Below are 24,027 nucleotides of genomic sequence, written 5' to 3'. Positions count from 1 at the left end.
ATTGTTGCCTCTGTTTCTTATCTCTCATTATTCGCGTAGGTGGAAGCTGAGGGCGCTAAAGGCAAGGGTTAGGGTAAACTCAGATATAAGAAGATCGCTTCTAAATCCTCTTCCAAGAGTCTGTCTAAGAAGCGAAAGACATTTTATCCCTCTTCTTCAAGTTCGCACTCTAGTGATGATGATATTCTTCTTACTGATGATCCCTCAATCACATCTTCCATGGGGCAGCTATCTAGCATCTTCTATGATTCCATGTCAACAATTGGTAATGAGGAACTGACTCGTACTTGTGGAACGGTTTCGAAGATATGTGATGCCGCTTTTCTAGATCATGATTCCCTTCACGGAGTTGCCTCAGCGTTAAGTCCAAGTTTTCAATTTTCATTTGGCTCTTTAATAATCTCTATATTTTAGCTCTCTATCTAATGATATTTTGATGTCTTTGATGATGTCTAATATTCGCCTTATATCTTCGCAAATGACCCGCATGTGTTATGCCGTTTCTTCAGACTATCAAAGAAGACTTCACAAGCTTAAGGCGGAGAATAATAAACTCAAGGTCCAAGTTTCCACTTATGAGAATGATGTCTCTAATCTTCGCAAGAGTAGAAATCAGTTAGCTGGTGCGTAACTATGTATCTTTTCCGCCTTCTTGTTTACTCGTTTTTGTTGATTTTCGCTCCCTTTTAATTGCATATTCTTGCAGATATTTACAATCTATCTGACAAAGCAACTTCTCTATTTTGCTCCCTTCATCATCCTGTTGATGATGATTCGCTCCTTGAGCATCTTAATACTTCCCTAAATAATATATGTATGATGATAAATTAAGGAACTTTTCTTTGGAGGAACTCAAGGCGAAATATCAACTTCTTAATCGTGATCATAGAAGTGCGTTATCTACCGTAAATAGCTTTAGACGCCAATTTTGTGAATCCAAAGAAAGAATTAAGGTTTAAAAGCAAGAATTAACACTCTTATCACTGAGAAGGATCATGTTGCTCTTAGAGATGCTAAATCTTTGAAGGAATTTCAAGAAGCTATCCTCCAAGTTCAAGTGGAGCCGGATCTAGATATAAGCGAAAAAGACGCACTTGTTGAGCGAGGGAATCTGATCCGTTCCCGACTTCTTATAGAAAGCGATGTTGAATTTGAATGGCCTGCTAGGGTTTTATATAATTCCATAAATGATTTAGCTGTAAATTTTAGCCTTGAATCTGATCATGATGCATTGGTTAGGGATATTATTTCCAAAAAAGAAGGTTGTTTATAATTCTTATTCCTTTGGTATTCTCTGATGAGTATTCTCATGCAACTTTAACCTTCTTGTCCCTTTTTCGCAGATGACGAAAAAGAATTTCGTGAGAAATTTGAGGATCTAGAGGCGAAGCTTACCGCTCGTGACTCTAAATACCGCAGACTCAAGAAAAAGCTGACTGTCACTGTTTCCAATAATAGCAAGAATGTTATTCGTATTCGTGATGCGGTGATTAAGAAAATCTGTGTTGATAATGGCATTCCTCTATCAAACTATAAACTTGCTGAAGTTTCTCCTAATGAAGAAGACTCTGATATCTCTGATAGCGAAGGAGAATATGAAGAGTATGAAGAGATTGAAGAAGAAGTTGGTGATTCTGAAGCTGAGGATGATAATGAAGATGATATAGGCGGAAATTAGTTATTTTTCTCGCTTGTAAATTCTTTAAATATGTGAGGTTTCTTCAATGTAAATTCTCCCTGGTATATACCTGCATCTATAAAAGGGGAAAAAACTGTTCTTTCCAACATTTGGAGTTAATTTGGTGGTAATGACATGTATAGCAAAATTCGCTCATAATAATAAATAATCTGTGCGTAAGTCTATCACATGGGGCGAATAACACTCTTATATATGCTTGCATTCCCATACTTGCCTCTGTTAGTCGTCACGAGATGATTGAGTTATGTAAATGTTATTTAGTTTTGTGTATGAATTTTCACCTATCCATGTGAAGATTATCATGTATGCGTGTGTGTATAGAGTATTTCATCATGTGGCAATCTATTATTTATCTATTCACATATTTTGTTCATATAACTCAATAATTTAATACTACACCTGAATTACCTTTTCTTTATCTCGCCTTATGATTGTGTTTTTATTTTCTGCCTCAGTTATATTCTGCTTTGTTATTTCGCGTATGTACATTCTTCCTCAGTTATATCCTGTGAGAAATGCTCTTTGTCTTTTCATGCGCGATTATATTCGCAAGCCAATATTTCCTGCAAAACAATATTAGCTTATATTCTATGTTTCTCATGAGGTCTTATTTAGCCTTCCTAATTAAAGGTCTTATTTTGCATGGTATATGACTTTGCTTTTGTGCGACGAGATCGCAGGAAGTCCTCACATTTTCATGTAATGACCCATTGATCTCGCCTTATCATCTTCTTGTATTATTGCCTCTGCAGGTTTTATTGGCGCACAAATACGACAAGCCTTAATACCACCGTGAGTAAAAAGCCTCATGACATTTGCGTCTTTTGACACAATTCAGCTCCCTAATGGAGAGTGCTGTCCTTATATTCCCCCTGACTGCCCCTTCAAGGAAGCTTTCCCCTTCCGGGTTGGGGTGGGCTCTTCCCATCCAGTGGTGCAACAATCAATTGTTTTCGCGGCCTCTTATCCCTCCGCCGATATGGCTTATTGTTACAAGACTGCACCCTAAGTGGGGTTTCTTCGGACCGAGTGCATCATAGTCAAGACTTGTCAAGAGCGGCCATGTATGCTCCAGACGCCCCAGGGTACTCTTGAATCAACCGTGTACCTCGGCGCCTTGATCGAGTTTCTGCACTCCTTAGGAGAGACCTTGTCACCTTAATCTTTCGATGTAGGCGCCTCTCCTGGATGGGATTTTATTTCACCCCCAATCTCCATGACTCACGTTTCAGGGTCGGTGTAGCTTTCCCTCGAGTCATGCTAACCAGGTTTTTCCCCAATTATGACATGCGTTAGGTCTTATAATTGCCTCTTGTTGTATGTGAACTAGGGTGCACGCCACAATTGGATGCCTAGCCTCCCTAGTTGGAGTTTTTACTTCTGTTGCCTTCTATTAAGGTCTTATTGTCGCCTTTTTCTGAGATGATATAATTTATTTTCATAAAGAAGAAGAACTTTCTCATTTGCATTCATACTCTTGATTAGTACAATTCTGATATCTTCTATCTTTATTTATTCTCCTACATAATGATTGCCGCTTAAAGAACTTTTTGTTTGAGATAATTTGTTTATTCCTTTTGCCTTCTATGCTTCATTGAGTTCGCGTATATGTTTTCCAATATCTGTGCTCGCGTACACACTATTTCTTCTGGTGTGCTATGACTAGCGCATGGACCATATTTCCTCAGATACATTTGGTTCCAGAGTTCAGTAGATCGCTTTTCTTCTATTACCAACGACCTTCTTGACCCGATACGGCCCATCCCATATGTTCTCCATGCTTCCTTTACCATTTTTCTGATAATGCGGTTTCTGCCTCAACACCAATTCTCCTTATTGGAATTCGTTCTTGCTAAAACACTTGTAGTATTTATTCTCTTGTGCGACTGTTTTCGCTTTTACAGAAGCTCTTTGTATTTGACTTTCCTTGTGTACAACATCTACCATTAATCTTTCACCTCGCTGACTTTCTTGTATCTGCTTTTTCCAATTTCTTCGCTTGCTTGCACGTTCTTCACATTTGTCAACCAATCTCGTGGCAATTCTTTCTCTCAATCGGATTTCCGCTTATTATTTGATAGGAACATTTTTGTGTCTTACATAATCTCAATTGTATATATTATTAGTGCTCGATTTTATATTTATTATGGCTTTTTATGTCCCTGTAGGTATTTTTGGAGAAATAAGCTTTTTCGGCGAAATTGGCTAAAAAAGTGGTTTTTGCGCTCGTGGGAGAAAATTACTATACGGACACTCGATTTTGGATAATGGGTAACCTAATTACTAAGGGGTGACCTATTTTCAGGCAGCTGCTAAAGGGAGAACAACACAGGATAGGGGGACACCCACCTTCTTCACGATTTGAATCAAAAAGATTTGGCGGGAAAAGATACCTCACGTCTGCAGATTTTGGACGTGAAGCTTTGGGCAGTTTTAAAGAGATTCAACACCGGAAATTGATTGGGCTGGACTTGATATGACTTAACAAGTTCATTAGAAGCAATTGGACCGATCAACTTGGGCTAGAATAGGCGGGAATTGGAATCAAAGTCAAATAAGGAAACACGGCTTCATGGGTTCAAAATATGTTATTCAAGGAGATTAAAGGCAAGTAAACTCTTTCCAAAGATACATATATATCTAAGGAAGAGTTTGAGATAAGTGGGAAAGATCAGAAACGCGTGAAACAATTTATGGAAGGAATTATTGTCGTGACTGCCAAGAAAGAAAAAAGGGAATTTTGATACGATTTGGGAAAGATTCAATGACTCTTTTGTGTATAAATAGGATGCTTAGGTCCCCTAGAATAAGTAACGGAGAGTTTGGGGTCGAGAGGAGAGCTCAGGAGGCGAGAATCAGAGATTACAGGAGGCCCATCTCTGCTGCTGCTGCTGCTACACGAAGATCCTGAAGAACACGAAGAACAGACTTCCACAGACAGTCGTTCTTCAACTGTGACAAGGACAGACGCCTTCAGTCTTAAAACAACAGCAACAGACACACTTATTTTCTATCGTTCTTCTCTGGACGCCTTCTGTGGATCGCAGAATCACTGATTTTATTATTTTCACTCTTTTAATCAACTTTTTGAGCAACAAACATGTATTTTGAGCAAGTGATTAATATGAGGAGCTGAACCCCATTACTGGGATGACGGAGGAAGCCCTATTTCACGCATGTGGTAATTCTAATAATTCTTTTATGACTATTTGCATTGATTTTTAATCGATTTATGATTTTTATTGAATGAGTGTGATTTCGTTTGATGGTGTATGCTTGGTCTATGTATTTTTGATACATCATGCTTTTGATTTACAGTCATTGCTTTTCAAAAATCTATTTTTGGCAAAGAACAAGAGTCCATATTTTTATTATTTGAACTATAATTGATTGGAATTATTATTTGAGTCGCATGAATGGAATTTGGTGGAATCTTGAGTCTCAGTATCTCTCGACATTGTGACAAACCTTTTGTATATATATTTTCTATTTTTATTTTAAGTCTAGAACCCAATCTTATCGAGTCCGAGTTGAACGAACTTTACTACCACTTTCAAAACTACATCAATTTTTGGCGCCGCCGACGCGGATTTATATTAGGTTTTAGGTTTTAGATTTATTTTATTTCTTTTAGAATTTTTGTTCTCTTTTACGCCTTTGGTATTTTTTGATTCTTTTCAGATTTCGAGCGAAGCTACAAGGAAAGAAAAAGTGCTATAAAAGGAAAGCATCGCCAAAGAAGGAAAGAAAAGAGGAATCCGAAAGGAGTGAAGAAGAATATTTTGTATATAGTTATTTTGTTTTATTTTTAGAAACTGTAAATAGGGTTTTATTTTTTGTAATTTTTCTTTTTATTTTTGGACACTTTTTGGACTTTATTTTTGGACTGGACATTATTTTTTAAAACCCTACGGAAGGGTTAAGATTAAATATAAACTGTTTGCAGGGAAGGACGACAGTTACGATACTGTCTCGGCCCCTCGGGTTCGTACACTGACATCGGAGTCGGTGGCCTGAGTCGACTTCAACGGTTCATCGCCCGTCTGGTACGGGAGGTAAGACTCTATCCACCCACGAATCCCCTGTCAGTGGGTTTTATTTTGTGATAACTCACACCCCTGTAAAAGAATGTCGAACTGGTATCACAATAGCCAATACAACGAATATTCGACTGAGTTTCAAAATGGACGTTACAATTTTAACCATAGTGTGAATAGTGATTGGGAACATCAACCTTTTCAAGGTTACGGCTCATACCATGGTGAGCCCAATTACTATACACACACACACACCGGTCATACGAGCAAGAAAATAAGGATTATTATAGTACTAGTTCCTCGTCTTTGGACAATATAATGAAAATGTTGAAAACTAGTCCCTATTATGATCCTTCTGAACCTGTTCTTCCTCTAAAAGAGTCTCTCAAACAATTAACTGAGAATACAAATAGGTTTGTGTTAGAAATGAATAAACAAAATGCACCCATGAGTGAACCTTCTATACACGATACCATAAGGAAGTCATGTGATTCGATTCAAAAGCTTTTATTAGAGGCCCGGAACAGAACTGCTCAAGATAGTCTTAATTTCCAATATAGTGTTTCCAATAGTACCCTTGAAAATGAGGATAGTTATTTGCATAATCAAGATGCCGAGGTTAGAATTGGTAACACTACTTTTTTAGATGAGGTTCAACCATTTTCATGTTATTATGATGATTATGATGAGGATAGTGCTGATGAAGAATTTGACACATATATGCATAGTGATCAGGAATCTGTTACTCCAATTGAGCTTTACAATGATACTACTGTTTCTAGTTCAAATCCAAATAATTTTAATAATTATTCACCTATTCAAAAGGACGAGGATTTGACTAGAGATACCCCCGTTTTAGACGATGTAGTATTTCTTTTTGATTACGAAGCCGATAATGGTTTAAAGGAACGAGTTTATTCTGAGAAAAATATTGTAGAGTCTAGCGATTTAGAAACAATAGTCTTAGACGAAGAAGATGAACTCGTAGAGCATTTAAACATGTTTGAGGAGGCATCACCTGAGTATAACCTAGAAGAAGCAATTGACCGTTTTCATGATTCTGATGATCTAGAAATTAGGGAAATTGTAGCTAGTCTATCTAGAGACACCCAAAACTCCAAGTTTGGGGGTGATTATCATTCTCCATGTGATTTAACTCTTATAAAGGTCCCTCACTTGGGTCTTGACATATCTGCCTCAACCATTTTACAAGATTATCTTCATACACGTTTTCCTGAACCTAGTGATGTCCATAACGAAGTTCAGTTATTAGAAACCCATCCTCTGGTTGATGTGGTTGAACCAGGCTATGATACCCAGATTGACTTTGTTTTCCCACCAAATAGTTTTCTTCCAACTGTGGGAACGTTTATATTCCAAATGTGTCTAATATTAAGTTGTGAGACTAAACCTAAATGCTTTAGGAAATTAGAATCGACACATTTGCTTAAGAAAAACCACTACTCTCATTGTGGTCAATCACGTAAGTCAAATCTTATTGACTTAGAGGATCATCAGTTATTTAGGTTATTATTGTGCGCTTCTAAGATCATATTTGAGTTTTTCCAGACTCTAGGACCTAATGATTCGGATCCCACCTATGAAGAAACGCAACCAATGAAAATTTTCTATGTAGACCCTTTCATAGAACCTGAACCTGAACCACAATTAGATATAAATTTCTTAATCAGGAAACTAGGTAAGGGCTTGCTAGTCTTGTTCACTTTCTTGGTTCATTGCAGTTTCTTTTGGTCAGCTCTTTTTGGTTTTAAAGACCCGCAGTTATTTCGGATATTAGTTTATGATTCCATGAGGTGACTAATCCTTTCTTAGTCTGGCTGAAGACTTTAAACTTAGCACTTCTTGGGAGGTAACCCAACATTCATGCGACACGGTAATATCTTTCCTTATCTCTTTTGCTTCAAATGGTAACAGTTTCTCCTTGTTCATGCTTTTAATTTCATCTTTAGAACATTGAGGACAATGTTAGATTTAAGTTTGGGGGTATGGGAGAAACTTTTTAGTTGCAATATGAATAAATAAACTCCAAAGCCTAGAAATTTATGCCTATTAAGGTTGGCACTAACCAACCTAAGTGGATGGAAGCATTTTGATTGTAGGAGTTGAGGAACCAATCTGATTAGATGGAAACATCTAAAGAGTCTATTCATAAAAGCACAGAGCTCAGGTGTTAGAAATAACATGATAGTTTCACCATATCTCGTTGAGTCCTTTTCACTTCTATTTTTATTTTATTTTGTTTTTAAACTATGTTTCTCTAAGTGATAGGTGGGGCTCACGATTCAATTTGTTACCAATGTTAGGGTGAATTAGAGTGATTGAGATACATGAAAAAAAATGGTAGTTACCAAAAAGTTGAAAAAAAAATAAATAAAAAATAAAAAATTGAGACCAGACCATTTGACCAAAAGGAATAAATTCAATAAAGTTGACCACTGGTACCCTTGTATATGCCAGTTGTCTTGACCTAGAGTTAGGTTATCGACCACTGGTTCCCTTGTATATGCCAGTGTGTTGATATTAGTCAGACTAATATCTCAATCCATTAGGATAGGTTCATTTTGGCGGAGGCCTTCAGACAGATATGGGAAACGCCGTTCACTTAGTAAACATCAAAACCATCTATGTTTTTCTATATCCATCTTCTTGATCTATCCATGTGATTAGTTTTGACTCCGGATATTGATGTCCATAGTGCAACTATTTGAGTAGAGCTCTGTCACTTTATATGAATTTTAGTATGCTTGAGTGCAAACTCGTGTACATCAATTGGAATTTCGCATCAGGGTACTTCCTCCTGTAGTCAATAAGTATGCCAACCAAGGAGATTCTTTAGTGCCTTCCAAGGTTCTGCGTAGATAACTAAGGTCTGGAGTAAAGATTTTGTGGGTATATCTCCGGTAAGCCCTCCCGAGACTATAACTCGGCCACTAGGGCCACCTAGGGGTTTAAAGGCTTATTGCATACGCTAAATGCAATCGACGATGCCTGCGACAGTGAGTTAGGATTTTATTTTCTATTTGATTTGCTCGAGGACTAGCAAATAATAATTTTGGGGGTATTTGATAGGCACATTTTTGTGTCTTATATAATCTCAATTGTATGTATTATTAGTGCTCGATTTTATATTTATTATGGCTTTTTATGTCCCTGTAGGTATTTTTGAAGAAATAAGCTTTTGCGGCGAAATTGGCTAAAAAAGTGGTTTTTGCGCTCGTGGAGAAAATTACTATACGGACCCTCGATTTTGAATAATGGGTAACCTAATTACTAAGGGGTGACCTATTTCCAGGCAGATGCTAAAGGGAGAACAACACAGGATAGGGGGACACCCACCTTCTTCACGATTTGAATCAAAAAGATTTGGCGGGAAAAGATACCTCACGTCTGCAGATTTTGGACGTGAAGCTTTGGGCAGTTTTAAAGAGATTCAACACCGGAAATTGATTGGGCTGGACTTGATATGACTTAACAAGTTCATTAGAAGCAATTGGACCGATCAACTTGGGCTAGAATAGCCGGGAATTGGAATCAAAGTCAAATAAGGAAACACGGCTTCATGGGTTCAAAATATGTTATTCAAGGAGATTAAAGGCAAGTAAACTCTTTCCAAAGATACATATATATCTAAGGAAGAGTTTGAGATAAGTGGGAAAGATCAGAAACGCGTGAAACAATTTATGGAAGGAATTATTGTCGTGACTGCCAAGAAAGAAAAAAGGGAATTTTGATGCGATTTGGGAAAGATTCAATGACTCTTTTGTGTATAAATAGGATGCTTAGGTCCCCTAGAGTAAGTAACAGAGAGTTTGGGGTCGAGAGGAGAGCTCAGGAGGCGAGAATCAGAGATTACAGGAGGCCCATCTCTGCTGCTGCTGCTACACGAAGATCCTGAAGAACACGAAGAACAGACTTCCACAGACAGTCGTTCTTCAACTGTGACAAGGACAGACGCCTTCAATCTTAAAACAACAGCAACAGACACACTTATTTTCTATCGTTCTTCTCTGGACGCCTTCTGTGGATCGCAGAATCACTGATTTTATTATTTTCACTCTTTTAATCAACTTTTTGAGCAACAAACATGTATTTTGAGCAAGTGATTAATATGAGGAGCTGAACCCCATTACTGGGATGACGGAGGAATCCCTATTTCACGCATGTGGTAATTCTGATAATTCTTTTATGACTATTTGCATTGATTTTTAATCGATTTATGATTTTTATTGAATGAGTGTGATTTCGTTTGATGGTGTATGCTTGGTCTATGTATTTTTGATGCATCATGCTTTTGATTTACAGTCATTGCTTTTCAAAAATCTATTTTTGGCAAAGAACAATAGTCCATATTTTTATTATTTGAACTATAATTGATTGGAATTATTATTTGAGTCGCATGAATGGAATTTGGTGGAATCCTGAGTCTCAGTCTCTCCCGACATTGTGACAAACCTTTTGTATATATATTTTCTATTTTTATTTTAAGTCTAGAACCCAATCTTATCGAGTCCGAGTTGAACGAACTTTACTACCACTTTCAAAACTACATCATTATTCCTACACCTTGAGGTAATGGGAACTTGATGCATTGATGGAAGGTTGAAGCCACACCCAGAATGCTATGTAACCAAGGTCTTCCTTTCAAAGCATTATACGGATATTCCATATCAACAACGCAAAACACTATTTATGTGAGCATGATAACTTATAATCCCTATTTCCAGCGCCAAAATGTAGTTATGAGAAATATGACAACCACACCCTAGATAAAATGTATAGAACAATCTAAGTAATCTTCATAAGAATCACAAGAACATTCATTAAAATCTTTTAAATTGGATACAAAGAGATGAAGAAACCCTAACTTGCTCTCCAAATAGTCTTTCTCTCTCCTAAAATCCTCGTCTAATCTCTCAAAAAGATCTCTCTCAATACAAGGTCACTCGGCTCCCCGTATAGGAGTTTACATAGTGGATGATAGCTAATTAAGCCCTTATTTTCGGATCTGGCATGCGTCATTAACGCACGCTTACATCGACTCTTCTCGCACGTACTCTTAATACCACATAGCTCTTCACACTTTACTCGTGATTGAGCTGACGTCATTTGATGCGTCATTCCGGATATGTTGTATGCGGTCGCATTCGCTCAGTCTTGATGGTCATTACTTCGCATATCTGATAGGCGTGCGCTATTTTACTCCTACACCACGTTTTAAAATTTGATAATTCAAGGTAATTCTGCACAACATGTTTTTGCACAGCATGTCACTACGTCTATAACTCAACAATAAAGCCAGAGGTTCAAACAATGTTCGGTGCAATTTTACAAAAAGTGGTGGCGGGTGGTCCTATCTTGGGCATCAACTTCAAGGGTAATACAATTTAAATAAGAAAAGTTATGATGAATTCAGTTAATCGATATTTAGGTGTGTTTGAAGCTGAAAAGAGAAATTAAGTTTCTCTGATTTTTGAGTTATTTTTCAGTTTTTTATGAATTAGAAGTTCATTTGTTGGAATGTGAGGGGCATGAGGGCCTTAAATGATTTGAATAGAAGGGATTTCGTTAAAAGAAAAAGGGTAAAGAAAAATCAGAGACTACAAACATTCTATTATTGTGCAATGATTTAATCTTCTCGCAGCTTTGGGGTAATTATAATGTACAGTAGACTCATGCTCCTTCTACTGGTCGTTCTGTTGGTTTTGTATGTCATATATGGGATTCTAGTGAAGTAAATGTTATTAGTATTGCACTTGGTTTTCGTTCTATCTCTCTTCGCTGCAACATCATTGGTAATAATTTTGAGTGGATGATCATTGGTATTATGCTCCAGCTAATCCTTCCAGCAGGAAATATTTTTGGAGGGACTTAATTAAGGCGTACTTTGGATGTGTCATGACCCATTATGACGATGCTCAAATTGTCCATGCACCTTGGCCTTGCATTTGGACCTAGATATTGCGCACGTAATATCACATCTCCCTTGTACCATCACGCTTTATGCTTACTTCAAACATCAAAGATGCATTTTTTCTAGGCCAAGTTATAGGAGGTAAACATTAGCTTACTAGGCTTCCATTAAAAAGCCAACAGACTCATTGGCTAAAATTTTAGAATAGTCGAAATCTGGTGGTCCAAGTTGGTGATTCTTGCACGTAATAAAAATAGTTACATGCACGATGCACCCAAATGATCACCGTGTTGCTTATCCATGTGAGTATTTTGTGATTGTTGATCTCCCAGTCTTCAGCGCTTTCTCCTTCAACTGCTTTGTCTTTGTCTTTGCCGCTAGGATCAACTTCTTTATCTTTGCTGCTAGTAATGACAATACTAGGCGTAATGACAGCACTAGGATTTTTGACTTTACCATCAATATATTTCCACATAGCTTTTCCTTTGAGGAAACTTCTCATAAGGAAGGACCAATGATTATAGTTTGTTTCATCAAACTTTACGGTGATAGGTTGATAATCTTCACGCGACATATTGAACGATAACATGAAAGGATTTTGGATACTAGCGTTTGAGTTTTACGATCTAACACAGATGAGACGGAAATAAATATGGAACGGGGTGATAGGAATTGATCTTGTTGTTGTTGTTGTTGTTGCAGCGGAATATGGGTTGTTAGATCTTGTCAGGCTCTGATGCCATGACAAAGATTGTCATGACATATATATTCTGAATGATAGAATTGTATTCAACGTGATAAACCAAGATACAATACATCTATTCTTATATACAAGAAACAGAGACAGAAAAGGAAACAAGATATACATGATAAGGAAACAAAATATACAAAGATATACATGCCATGTAGAAGAAGATTATTATCCCAAGAGATCAGGACAATATCTTTTAACAACTTCCACTAGCAATCTTCGCAGCTCATAGCTAACGAGAACGAATCAACTTACTACCAAAAAAAAAAAAAACCATTTCTTTTCAATAAATCAAACCATTAGATCCGATCAAACTAAGGCTAAAATCACTAGAACTTCCGAAAAGATGTTTACACTTCAATATCAGCATCCAAAACCTAACAAAATCGAAATCAAATCATACCTTGTATTTCGATTACCCTAAGAAGGTGACATTTGTCGTAATTGTGAACTGGTTTGTATATGGATATGAGAAATCAGATCTATGAATTTTGGGGAAGTGAAATTTTTTAAGATCAATGAATATTGCAGTTGAAGTTTTGCTACACCCGAAATAAGTTATTGTTGTGAAACTAAAAACACAGAGAAAAATTCAACCGCGTATAGAAAAGGGCGGTTTAGTCTTTAAATGATTAGAAAATATGGGTTTCTCGATGTGATAGTTATAATATAGAGGGCGCACCAGTTAACTATTCCGAAGGTGGGTTTGAGGGTTTAAAAATGTTAGAAAACGGATCTAGCAGTAGTTTTCACCTTAGGCTTCTAGCTGACTAGCTCGCACTTGTTATCCATAGTCCATGAACGTACTCATCATAGCCCAGCGATCTTTAGGCCCAAAGCCAGGTCGTATCAAGGTCGTGCCTTGTTAAAATGGCCGAAAAGCACGCTTTGGTGTATATATTTTTCGTCCAAGGCTTGAACTACATAAATCCGAAAACCCCTAATTTCATTCCAAAACTCTCGTCTTCTTCTTTCTCTCTCTCTTCTCTGCTGCTGCAACAATGGCGGAACTAAAACTATCAGAAAGTCGAGACCTTACTCGAATCGAACGTATAGGAGCACACTCTCACATTCGAGGGCTTGGTTTAGATTCTGCCCTAGAACCTCGAGATGTATCAGAAGGCATGGTAGGTCAAGCTCCTGCTCGCAAAGCAGCTGGAGTCATTCTTCAGATGATTAAAGAAGGTAAAATCGCTGGTAGAGCTGTTCTTTTAGCTGGTCAACCCGGAACAGGTAAAACTGCAATCGCTATGGGTATGGCTAAATCTTTAGGTCAAGAAACCCCTTTTGCTATGATGGCTGGTAGTGAACTTTTCTCATTGGAAATGTCAAAGACTGAAGCCCTAATGCAAGCTTTTCGTAAGTCTATTGGTGTTAGAATTAAGGAAGAAACTGAAGTAATTGAAGCTGAAGTTGTTGAAGTTCAGATTGATAGACCTGCTGTTGCTGGTGCTGCATCAAAAACTGGGAAGATGACTTTAAAAACTACTGATATGGAAACAGTTTATGATTTGGGTGCAAAGATGATTGAAGCTCTTGGTAAACAGAAAGTTCAGAGTGGTGATGTTATTGCTATTGATAAGAGTTCTGGAAAAATTACTAAACTTGGGAGATCTTTTGCTAGGTCTAGAGATTATGATGCTATGGGTCCTCAAACTAAGTTTGTTCAGTGTCCAGAAGGGGAGTTGCAGAAGAGAAAAGAAGTTGTTCATTGTGTTACTCTTCATGAAATTGATGTTATTAACAGCAGGTACATTTTACTTTCCCCCTTTCTCTTTCTAACTAGTAAATTTTATGGTATGTTTGATTGTGTTGAAGAAGGTTTTGTAAATTAGGACTTTAGTAGAGATTTTTTGCTAATTCATATTTGTGGGTTGCTAGAGTAACATAGTGAGAATGGTACATTTAGGAGAAACCGGTGTTGTCCGTCTTGTTACTTGGTCGCTTTTAAACTTGTGCATACTACATAGTGTATGATATTATATGGTTTAGTTGTTGAGATCATGTGTCTCTGGTACTTCTGATAGTGTACACTTTTGTATTTCCTATATAACTTTGCTATGCGTACCATATAATATTTCGGTGTTTGACAACTCAAGCTAGAAATGGCTGAAATGATGTCAAATTATACTTGTATGTATCACTTATGTAAATACAATTTGCTTTACTTTTTTGCTGTAATTTTCTTTGCTAGGTCATATGCATGGAAGTCAGGAACTTACAAATATGCATTAGTTAAGACTAGTTATGTGTCCTTACACAATATATAAACACAACATCTTCAATTTATGTATTTTTTTATTCATCGTTGGTTTAAATCCTGACATAGTTAGGGATTGAATTGCAGAAAGCTAAAATATAGTTGAAATTATGAATGACGAAATGGGATCAGAATGTAGTTTAGAGTAGATGAGAATTGTGTTTCAGATTGCTCTTACATGGTTTTTCTTCTCTGTTTTTCTTCTCATTTTGTTGATTAACTTACAAGCACTCTGGTTGAGTTGCACTAAACAAAACTATCCGGTGAATGGTAATGTGGTTCAGTTTATACATTTTTTGTTCATTGCTGGTTTAAATTCTGACATATTTAGGGATTGAATCGCAGAAAGCTAAAGTTTAGTTTAAATTATGAATGATGAAATGGGATCAGAATGTAGTTTAGAGTAGATGCGTCGCACTGAATAAATTTATGAGAATTGCGTTTCAGATTGCTCTTACATGATTTTTCTTCTCTGTTTGAACTCAAATTGGCCATCGGTTTATTAACTTACAAGCTGATTTATTAAGTTACAAGCACTCTGGTTGAGTTGCACTAGACAAACTATCCGGTGAATGATAATGTGGTTCAGGTTATATATTTTTTGTTCATTGCTGGTTTAAATTCTGACATAGTTAAGGATTGAATCACATGAAACTAAAATGTAGTTGAAATTATGAATGAAGAAATCGGATCAGAATGTAGTTTAGAGTAGATGCGGCTTACTGAATAAGTACATGAGAATTGCGTTTCAAATTGTTCTTACATGAGTTTTCTTACTGAAAATTAGCCATTTGGTTGATTAACTTACAACCATTCTGGTTGAGTATTGCAGTATACAAAACCATTTGCGCACAAGTGTATAGTACATTGTGATAGGATATGGGCTGATATTGACCTAGCAATGCACACATGTGATGGGAATTTTGGAAAAATTTCAATGTCGGAATGGTTCTTTTGAACAGTGTTTCAAAGGGTAGGGAAGACACAATTTTCTTTAAGTTTTATGTGTTCCTTGAACACCATTTCTGCAGTCAGTAACAGTAGGAGATGGTTTTAAAATAAAATAGAATGTGTCTTTGGAATAAGGATACTGGGATGGGTAATTGGAAAGGATATGGCCCTGCTTATGTATCTAATACTTGTGTATGAAATTTCAAATTCTTTACGGGTACATTGTGCACTGACTAAAATCCAATATTCTCTTCTTTGCTCTGACTTGAGTTCAAATGTTTTGGATCCCCAAAATCCTAGTTCACATAACCATGATGATTGATGAGAAATTAGGCTAGTACAGTTTCTTACCTCGTGATATTAGGCTTCGCTTTGATGCCTTCCCCCGTTGTTGCCATATATCATTACTAATCACTTCTTAGCACCATTGGCTGAAGCATTGTGTTATTCTCTTGTATTCTTCCTCTTATTGTTGGATTTTTTATTACATAGAGTTTATGGTTAATAACTTAGCTTTGTAGCTTGTTTCTTCTGCTAAAAGTACGAGTGACTTGGATTTTCCAAGCATCTGTAGTTCTGTTAAGGTGTTTGTTCAATAGGTTTTTGTAATGCATGTTGATCCAGTTAGATTATTTGTCTAGTCTTCTTACTGTATGCAGTTTCATTTATTAGAATGTCGGCTTTTTGCTTTTTTGATGAGTGATAGATTCCACTCTAGGGAATAGAATGGTGGCTTTTTGGTTTTGTTTTATAATGAGTGGTAGATTCAAGGAGGGACTAGAATGACGGTCGCGCATCGCGCAAGTACTGCTGAAGCACGATATCCATCATTCGTGTTTCCAGCACGGCAAAAACTAAGGTGGAGTGTCCTTGTTGTGTAGTGTGTTTCTCACCACAGAGACGAATATATAGCAGAACACGTCATCTTCTCTTTGTTATCTCAGGCCTTCATCTTACTCTCCTTAGCTGTAGTTTTGTTTATTATGTAGTAAGATTAAAGACACAACGGTAAGATATTTGAAAGTTCTAAATAGATACTAGAATTTCGCTAATGTTCTAGATCATTCATCCTTCCCATCAGTTTTTGACTTGCCTCAGTTACTAGAGTACTAGCATCTCTGTCTTCATACCCTATTAATGCCTTTGAGGCGTATTCTCGAGTTTATGTACATATGTTCTTTTATGTTCCTGCATCTCAGCTAATAACTAGAATTTTTTGTCTGATTGTATATGCCGAAGTCTCAATGTAGCTTACATGAGTACATTATTTATTTGTTGTTTACTTGTTTACCCACGCAAACTAAAAGCATTTTACTAGCTGGTTAATGTAAACTGAATTATCTGGACATATCTTCACTTTGGACCGTTTGTCCAGCACCTCATGGTTCATACCCTTTTAAGACCCAAAAAATCTTTATCCTGTTTGCATTGCTTACAGCAAATCATTAATGAACAACCATGGCAATTGGCAGGAATTTTTTTCTATTTCGAAGTTCAGTAGGATACATTTCTAATTTGTCAGTTCCCTTATCCTGCTTTTGTTCTGGCCCTTTATGGATTTTGGGCATGTATCCACAACCTAAATTTTACTTTTGTGAGAATGGCATTAATGTATTATTAAAAGTTGAACAGACCCCCTTGGCTGCATTTGTTACTATGGTGTAGCTGAATGTTTATCACCAATTCCATATTTCCTGGAAATCTGAAATTCTGTGTTATCATAATTTTCAGGACACAGGGATTCTTAGCTCTCTTCACTGGTGATACAGGTGAAATCCGTGCGGAAGTGAGAGAACAGATTGACACAAAAGTGGCGGAATGGAGAGAGGAAGGGAAGGCAGAGATTGTGCCTGGTGTCTTGTTTATTGATGAGGTTCACATGCTTGACATTGAATGTTTCTCTTTTCTGAATCGTGCTTTAGAAAATGATATGGCACCTATCTTAGTGGTTGCCACCAATAGAGGAATCACAAATATCCGAGGTACAAACTACAAATCCCCACACGGGATCCCGATCGACCTCCTTGACCGTTTGCTTATCATCTCAACACAACCCTACAGTGAGGATGAGATCCGTAAGATCCTCGACATTAGGTCCCAAGAGGAAGATGTTGAAATGTCTGATGATGCAAAGGTTTTGCTAACAAAAATTGGGGTAGAAGCATCTTTAAGGTATGCGATCCACCTCATAACAGCTGCGTCATTGGCTTGCCAAAAGAGGAAGGGAAAGGTTGTTGAGATGGAGGATATCAGCAGAGTGTACCAGTTGTTTCTGGACGTGAAGAGATCAACACAATACTTGATGGAATATCAGAACCAGTATATGTTCAACGAGGTTCCAACAAGAGAGGGAGGTGATGAAGATGATGCTACTGCTGTGCATTCCTGAATGTTCTTTGAGTTCATATTAAGAGAAAGAAAAAGTGCTCATCACCTTTTCATGCACGTAAGCCCCTGATTATACTTTGTTCTTAGCCAAGACTGTTAGGCATAATGATTTTTCGTTAATGGTGATAGCATAGATGTAAGTGCATATGGTGTATCTTCTTTAGTTCTCTTTTATATTTTATGAACATCGGGGTTGTTATTTACTAGTTCTATGCCTTCCTGTGTAGTTGTAGACATAGACACCATGGTATGGAACACAACCTGTCAACGGACATCATCCTCTAGGAAAAATAGAAAATCAATTGTGATTTCTCATGATTGTTTTATTGATGTTTATTGTTGACGCTGCAATGTCTGGTCTAAATTTAGTCTTTGTGCCGGTTGTCTTTGTGAAGAATGTGTAGTTTTCTTTTTCTCTTCAGTTTTAAATAGGCAGTTGATGTTTCGGCTAGATAAAATCCTTCTGAAATTTTTCATGTCACTAAGATAATTATTTATATTGCATTTTCTGTAAGAATGGTGAGAGAAGAACCTTAGTAACTTGGAAGATCAGGCAGTAACCCAAGTGTGGCATGTGCAGTCTTACAGGTTCACTGCACATGAGACTTGCAGACAGTACATGGATAAAATCATATGGTTGTAGAAGGAGAGAGATAGATTTAAGGATTTGGGGACCCTTGGGCTATTCGTAGATCTGGGAAGATACTATGATGTCAGATAATTGAGGTAAAACCAAATAAAGGATGCATGGAAGGAAGGAAATAATCAAGGGTTTGTTCAGATATCTGAGAGTTGTTAAGATTTGTATGTGTTTCTATAGACATTGATACCGAACATTCTAATTATCTTGTCCAGCATGATGTAATGAAATGAGGCTAAAGTTTTACCTTCACTGTGAATCTGTGATACCAGTTTCATATGTTTTTCCAGCTCTCTATTATTTTCAGTGAAAGTCTGAAAGATGAAGTCAATTATGTGAAACATTCCAAATATCCAAGTTCCAAAATTTCATTCATTTGTAGAATAAATAAATACAGGAAAGATGACCCCTGTATAATGAATGATGCATACGATACCGACCCTATTAAACATCATACAAGAGAGTCTTAGGAGTTGGGATAATGCAGAAGCAGAAACAAACAATGTACACGAAACAGCAATAAAGACATAGGTTCCTTGCAGAAGAGACAGTGATATATCATGTAACATGTTATTATTAAGCATGTTGTATTGTATCAGGAAGATCTCAGACAAGATCTTCAGGTTCTAAAAGGTCCTATCGTGTATAAGATATTCCAACATCAATTTTTGGACTTCTCTTGTCATCTCTGCACTCTCAATCTTATTGCCCATCACCACCACCATTCTTCTTCTTCTTCTCATTTATCATATCTTTACCAAAATAGCATGCCTAATTCTTGCTTTCTTTTTCATGGACCTAGAACCTGGGGTTCTTGTCTTTTCAAAAGTCTTTTACATGATTCTTCTGATAAACCTTTGTTCTTATTTGTTTTTATGAGAAATTGCCACTAAATCATAACTATAAACCCATTTATCTGTTGATTTTGGATAATTAGAAAACTTAGAGACAAAAGATTAAAGTTGAGTTTATTTGCCTGAGGTTATCTCTAGTAGTGTTCCTTCCCCACAACATTAATAGTGGAAAAGGAAAGGAAGAAAAACAATAAGGATAACAGTTAACAACAATAAAGATCACTTTCTGTCACTAAACTTTATTTTCTTCTCTTACACAAAAACCCATCCTTCTCTCTGAACAACAGCAGTACTAGTTGTGGAAGAGATTGAGAGATAATAGATCACCATGCCTTATTATTATTCCCACAGGCTTTACTGCTACTTACCTGTGTCAACAAAGAGTTAACAAAATGAGATAAGGAGGAGTATCCAGTAAGAACTGTTGCTACAGAAAACATCAATTGACAGTCACAATACATGCGTGCAATGACTTACTGGTTCTGTTTTAGATATTTTTCTGGCAAAGAAGATTTCAGAGAACCAAAACTCTTCCCCAATGTTGATTTTTTTTCCTATAATCAGAAATACCATATTATTATGAATTAGAAAACACACAAAAAGACGGAACAGGTTAGATTATCCAGTGGAAGTAAATTGCGATTTGTGTACCTTGAAATGAGTTGTGGTGATGAAGTCTTGTGAGAAACCAAGAAGATTATCTATGGAAACCTTTTTGTTGGTGAATGTGAAATTACTGTTCTGAGTAAACATCAAAAACACAATATGAGAAATCAATCTTTATAACATTAACAATGCATAATTAATAGACAACTCTAGCTCAAGTTGGATCGACCATGAAGCTTGAGGGGCTGGTAGAGTTGTCTGGTTGTGGGTTGTGCCACTTCGAATCCCCTCAAAGTCACCGAGGGGTTTCTTAAGCGGCTGCATTAAGGCCCCCATAAACTGGTCGGGTTATGACACCAAATGTATCAGATATATTAGATGGATGTAGATTGCCATGAGCTAATTACCTTGGAGAAGCTGTAGATAGGACTCATAGGAGAACTAGCAGTATCATCAAGAAGAGAATCAGAAGAATGTTTTTGTCCAATTTTCTTCTGCCTTTTACTGCTTTTATTGTTCAAAGAAGATGATGAAGCGGAGAAATTCCCATTTTCAGTACAGTAATCTTCATGTTCAAGAAAATGTGCAGGACCGGAAGAAGCATCAGAAACCATTGACAAGTCTTCCTCTTCTTCTTTTTCTACAGCATAAACTTCTTTCGTTACCTTCCGGTTGTAATTGCACTCAAAATCGCTAAACTGACCGTTGCTCTTGCAGGGGTTTAGAGAGACCAAAGAATGCTCTAAATACATAGTCCAGCCTGATTCACATTCACTACTGCATTCCAAATTATTCATGCTTCTCAAAAATAATACTCAGTTGCTCTTCCCAGCAAATCTTTTTTCCTCCCAATTAGATACTGTTTGTATATGTATGATATAAATGCAGTAGAGAATTTGAGAGTGAATTAGTACTGTACTTATTACACTCTTGAGCAGCAACTGCAACACCAAGAGAGCATATATATATATATATGAAGTGGGGAGAATTGAAAATCCAAATTCTAGAGTAAATTTGTCTTCATCTTATTCTCTGCACTAAATCTGCCACCTTTCTTCATGACCGGGGAATATAAATGAACCAAGAAGAGCCAATTGGGTAGTTTTCTTTTCCTGGTGTGTGTAGGTGTAGGTGTATGTGTGTGTCAGTGTTGGTACAGAGAGAGAGGTTAAGGGTAAGATGGATGGAACCACATGCAATACAGCGAGGCACTGCGTACTCTTGAAACAGAAATTCAGCACACGTTCATTATTTCTTCATCAAAACAATGCAGCAGGTACTAGTCTGCACTATTCCTGATTGTATTCATATGCTTACTCTACTCATGGTTCCTTGGACTGCCACGTTATGCATATTATCCATCACCAGTTTTCATCTCGGTCCCGCCATAGTGCACAATAATCCCAAGTTGAATTATCCATCCATGTACTTGATTTGATTGAACATTTTGCCATCTTCTACCACCCCCAGGGCCTTCCAATAACCAACATGGTTTAATGAAATTCAACTTCCTTAATCCATGCTTGTCAGCTCTCTCCTCTGGGTTTTTACAAGGAAAATGGCCATCATCAAGGTAGATTTTTGTCTTCATTTTCGTTCCGTGAATGCTATCGCTAGCACCTTCAACCATTTTACCGGAGAGACATCTAATTAGTAAGTTGGATTAGCTGGATAATGCTAATGGGTAATCCGGAACAGGGTTTAGCATTTCTCACCAGTACAACTCTATGTACACATGTCTAGCTCCTTCAGCCATTCCTAGCCAGACAAAAGTTACCAGGGCAGTATGAAGTAATGCGAGCTCGACACATGGCTCAGAAGAAGTAGACTAGAGAGTTCTGGTCCTTCTCCTTCTGGAGTTGCACATATAATTCAAATTACAAACTCAACTTGACATGAAGTCCAACCGGCCTTGCGTCTCATTATCTTTAGGGAATTGTCTATTCTGAGCCTTTGCATCACTTCAATGTAAACCCCACATACCATCCACCAGCATAACTGTTTTATAACAGTGCAATGGAATGGGAACCAAAAGATATGCAATGCATCTTTCCGATGGACCCGACAAAAGCCTGCCGGCAAGGGATTCGCTGAACTCATTTTGGCTCAACTCTAAAATCCTTACTAAAAAACCAAGTAGCAGTAGCTATGGGAACTTTCAAGGTACTGCCGTGCTTGCCTCTTATTTAGATTGCTGACGTAGTCCTTTTAACAGGTTCCTGGTATTCGTAAAAGATTGGTTCATTTGATAAACGTGATGCATGATGTAAATTTGAATCGACTGTCGGCACGCCATATGTACTAGGGAGGATAGAAATTTGAGAGCCATTGCCAGCAGCCCAGCACCCAAGCCGGAGAGTTATAGCCTATAGGTATGATGAAATGAATAATGTTGCCATTAAACTCCAACATCATGGACAGGGTTATTTCTGTTGAGTAAGTACTAGAAAGAACATGTGAATACCATAATATCCCCCCTTAAATCACTCCTAGCCGGCCATTTCATTTTCTATGCATCTGTTATGTTTTTGTTTGAGCAATAAAGTTTGATCCTAAATATGCTTTCCTCACAAGGGTAAGCATACCAATTATATAGGAAACAAAGAAAAAAGTTGTGCAGATGGTTTTAGCAGACTCTTTCACTATCAGCCATTACCTCCCTGTCGACTCTCTTACTCTCTACATTCATTTCATGTGGCAGAATGATTTCCATGGGCTTTTGTGCTCGTTCCATCCCCTACTTTATGCAGAGGAGCTATCATTGAAATATTGCTGCGATATTTTAGGCTTTTCCTTTGACAGACATCTATTTTTGTTCTTTAATGCAATTTTTTCAACTAAAAGTGACGAAACCTTTTTCCGGTGTCATTGTCTATTTACTTACGAATAGTTATGCTCAATTATCCATTTGCTTTTAGTTCATATGGATTAATGTAGAGATAAACACGATGGAATGAGTCTGTTGGGGAATGGCAGCTGTTTGTGTTACATTCGGTCTCTTGGTCTATTTGGAAAGATCAAAGATGGGATGCAATGTAAGGTAGTAACAGTCGCAGCCCATCGGTTGTAGTACCTGCAAATTCATAGATGACGCCTAATCTCACAATGTGCCAGCAAATTCAAAGATGCATAATCTCAAGATCAAATTCAGCCTACTGGTCGGTCAGAGACTCTTAAGAAAATGTAGGAACTTCCAAGGTCTTCATAATTATCTTGGTCAATACGTAGGAGGAAAAAGTCGAGCCGTGCGCGCATCGACTGTAGAAGTAGTTATCTGGCCTAGGAGCAACATTTTAGTATATCATGTCTAACTGATGAGTAATAAACCATTACTCCCTCCGTCCCCCTCCGTCCCGTTATTAATTTACCTATTTATTTTTAGATTTTGTTCCATGAATAATTGATTTTATATCATTTGATACTCATGTTTATATTTGTTACGTAAGTGTTTTAAAATGTTTTCCAATGATATAAAATTTCCGAATATCCGTGATATAGTTTGAGAAATAAATCATTTCTGAATTATACTATTAGGTCAATTAATAGTGGGACGGATGAATACTTGTTAGTCTTGATCTTAACGGATGGTGTCAAACACATAGCACAGTCCCCCTTGTTTACTAGCGTCACCTTTTAATTTTTTTAAACTTTTTTTTTCTTCCCACCATAAGCACAGACCTGTACATCAACCCAATAGTAGGGAATCAGTTGAGAATAACTATAATGGGCTAAGTTACTGGTCAATTATAAAAACGGGTCACCTAGCTCAACTATCCCCATTCCACAGAGGTTTCATGCGTTCCATGAGGTCCCAGTTTCGAGTCCCTAATGGTATAATATTACAGAGTTAATTTTACATAGAAGGTAGTGTTAGCTTGTCCCCCTTGCGACATAATCACATCCCCTTAT

The 24,027-nt window shown here is 37.2% G+C and overlaps 2 protein-coding genes across 3 annotated transcripts; one reads left to right on the top strand and one right to left on the bottom strand.

The window, feature by feature from the left end:
• The first annotated feature begins 13,344 nt into the window (after positions 1-13,344).
• LOC113356706 (ruvB-like 2) lies at positions 13,345-18,935 on the top strand. 2 transcript variants are annotated; one of them, XR_003363118.1, is made up of 3 exons: positions 13,345-14,169; positions 17,362-18,076; positions 18,599-18,935. XR_003363118.1 is itself a non-coding variant. In XM_026599919.1 (2 exons), exons 1-2 carry the CDS (start codon positions 13,421-13,423, stop codon positions 18,017-18,019), a joined length of 1,407 nt encoding a protein of 468 aa, XP_026455704.1. In that variant the 5' UTR covers positions 13,345-13,420; the 3' UTR covers positions 18,020-18,409. The 2 variants fall into 2 exon arrangements, 1 of the variants encoding a protein (XP_026455704.1); XM_026599919.1 differs by lacking the exon at positions 18,599-18,935 and having other exon boundaries at positions 17,362-18,409.
• A 624-nt stretch (positions 18,936-19,559) lies between these two features.
• LOC113361422 lies at positions 19,560-21,331 on the bottom strand. Its single transcript, XM_026604673.1, has 4 exons — positions 20,526-21,331; positions 20,164-20,253; positions 19,990-20,066; positions 19,560-19,880 (listed from the first exon to the last, which is right to left on the bottom strand). Exons 1-4 carry the CDS (start codon positions 20,913-20,915, stop codon positions 19,877-19,879), a joined length of 561 nt encoding a protein of 186 aa, XP_026460458.1. The 5' UTR covers positions 20,916-21,331; the 3' UTR covers positions 19,560-19,876.
• Positions 21,332-24,027: the final 2,696 nt, after the last annotated feature.

Source organism: Papaver somniferum, chromosome 3 (assembly GCF_003573695.1).
Source record: "Papaver somniferum cultivar HN1 chromosome 3, ASM357369v1, whole genome shotgun sequence".
NCBI classification, from domain to species: domain Eukaryota; kingdom Viridiplantae; phylum Streptophyta; class Magnoliopsida; order Ranunculales; family Papaveraceae; genus Papaver; species Papaver somniferum.
Note: the sequence above shows the minus strand (reverse complement) of the source record. Positions and strands in the feature narration are given on the sequence as shown.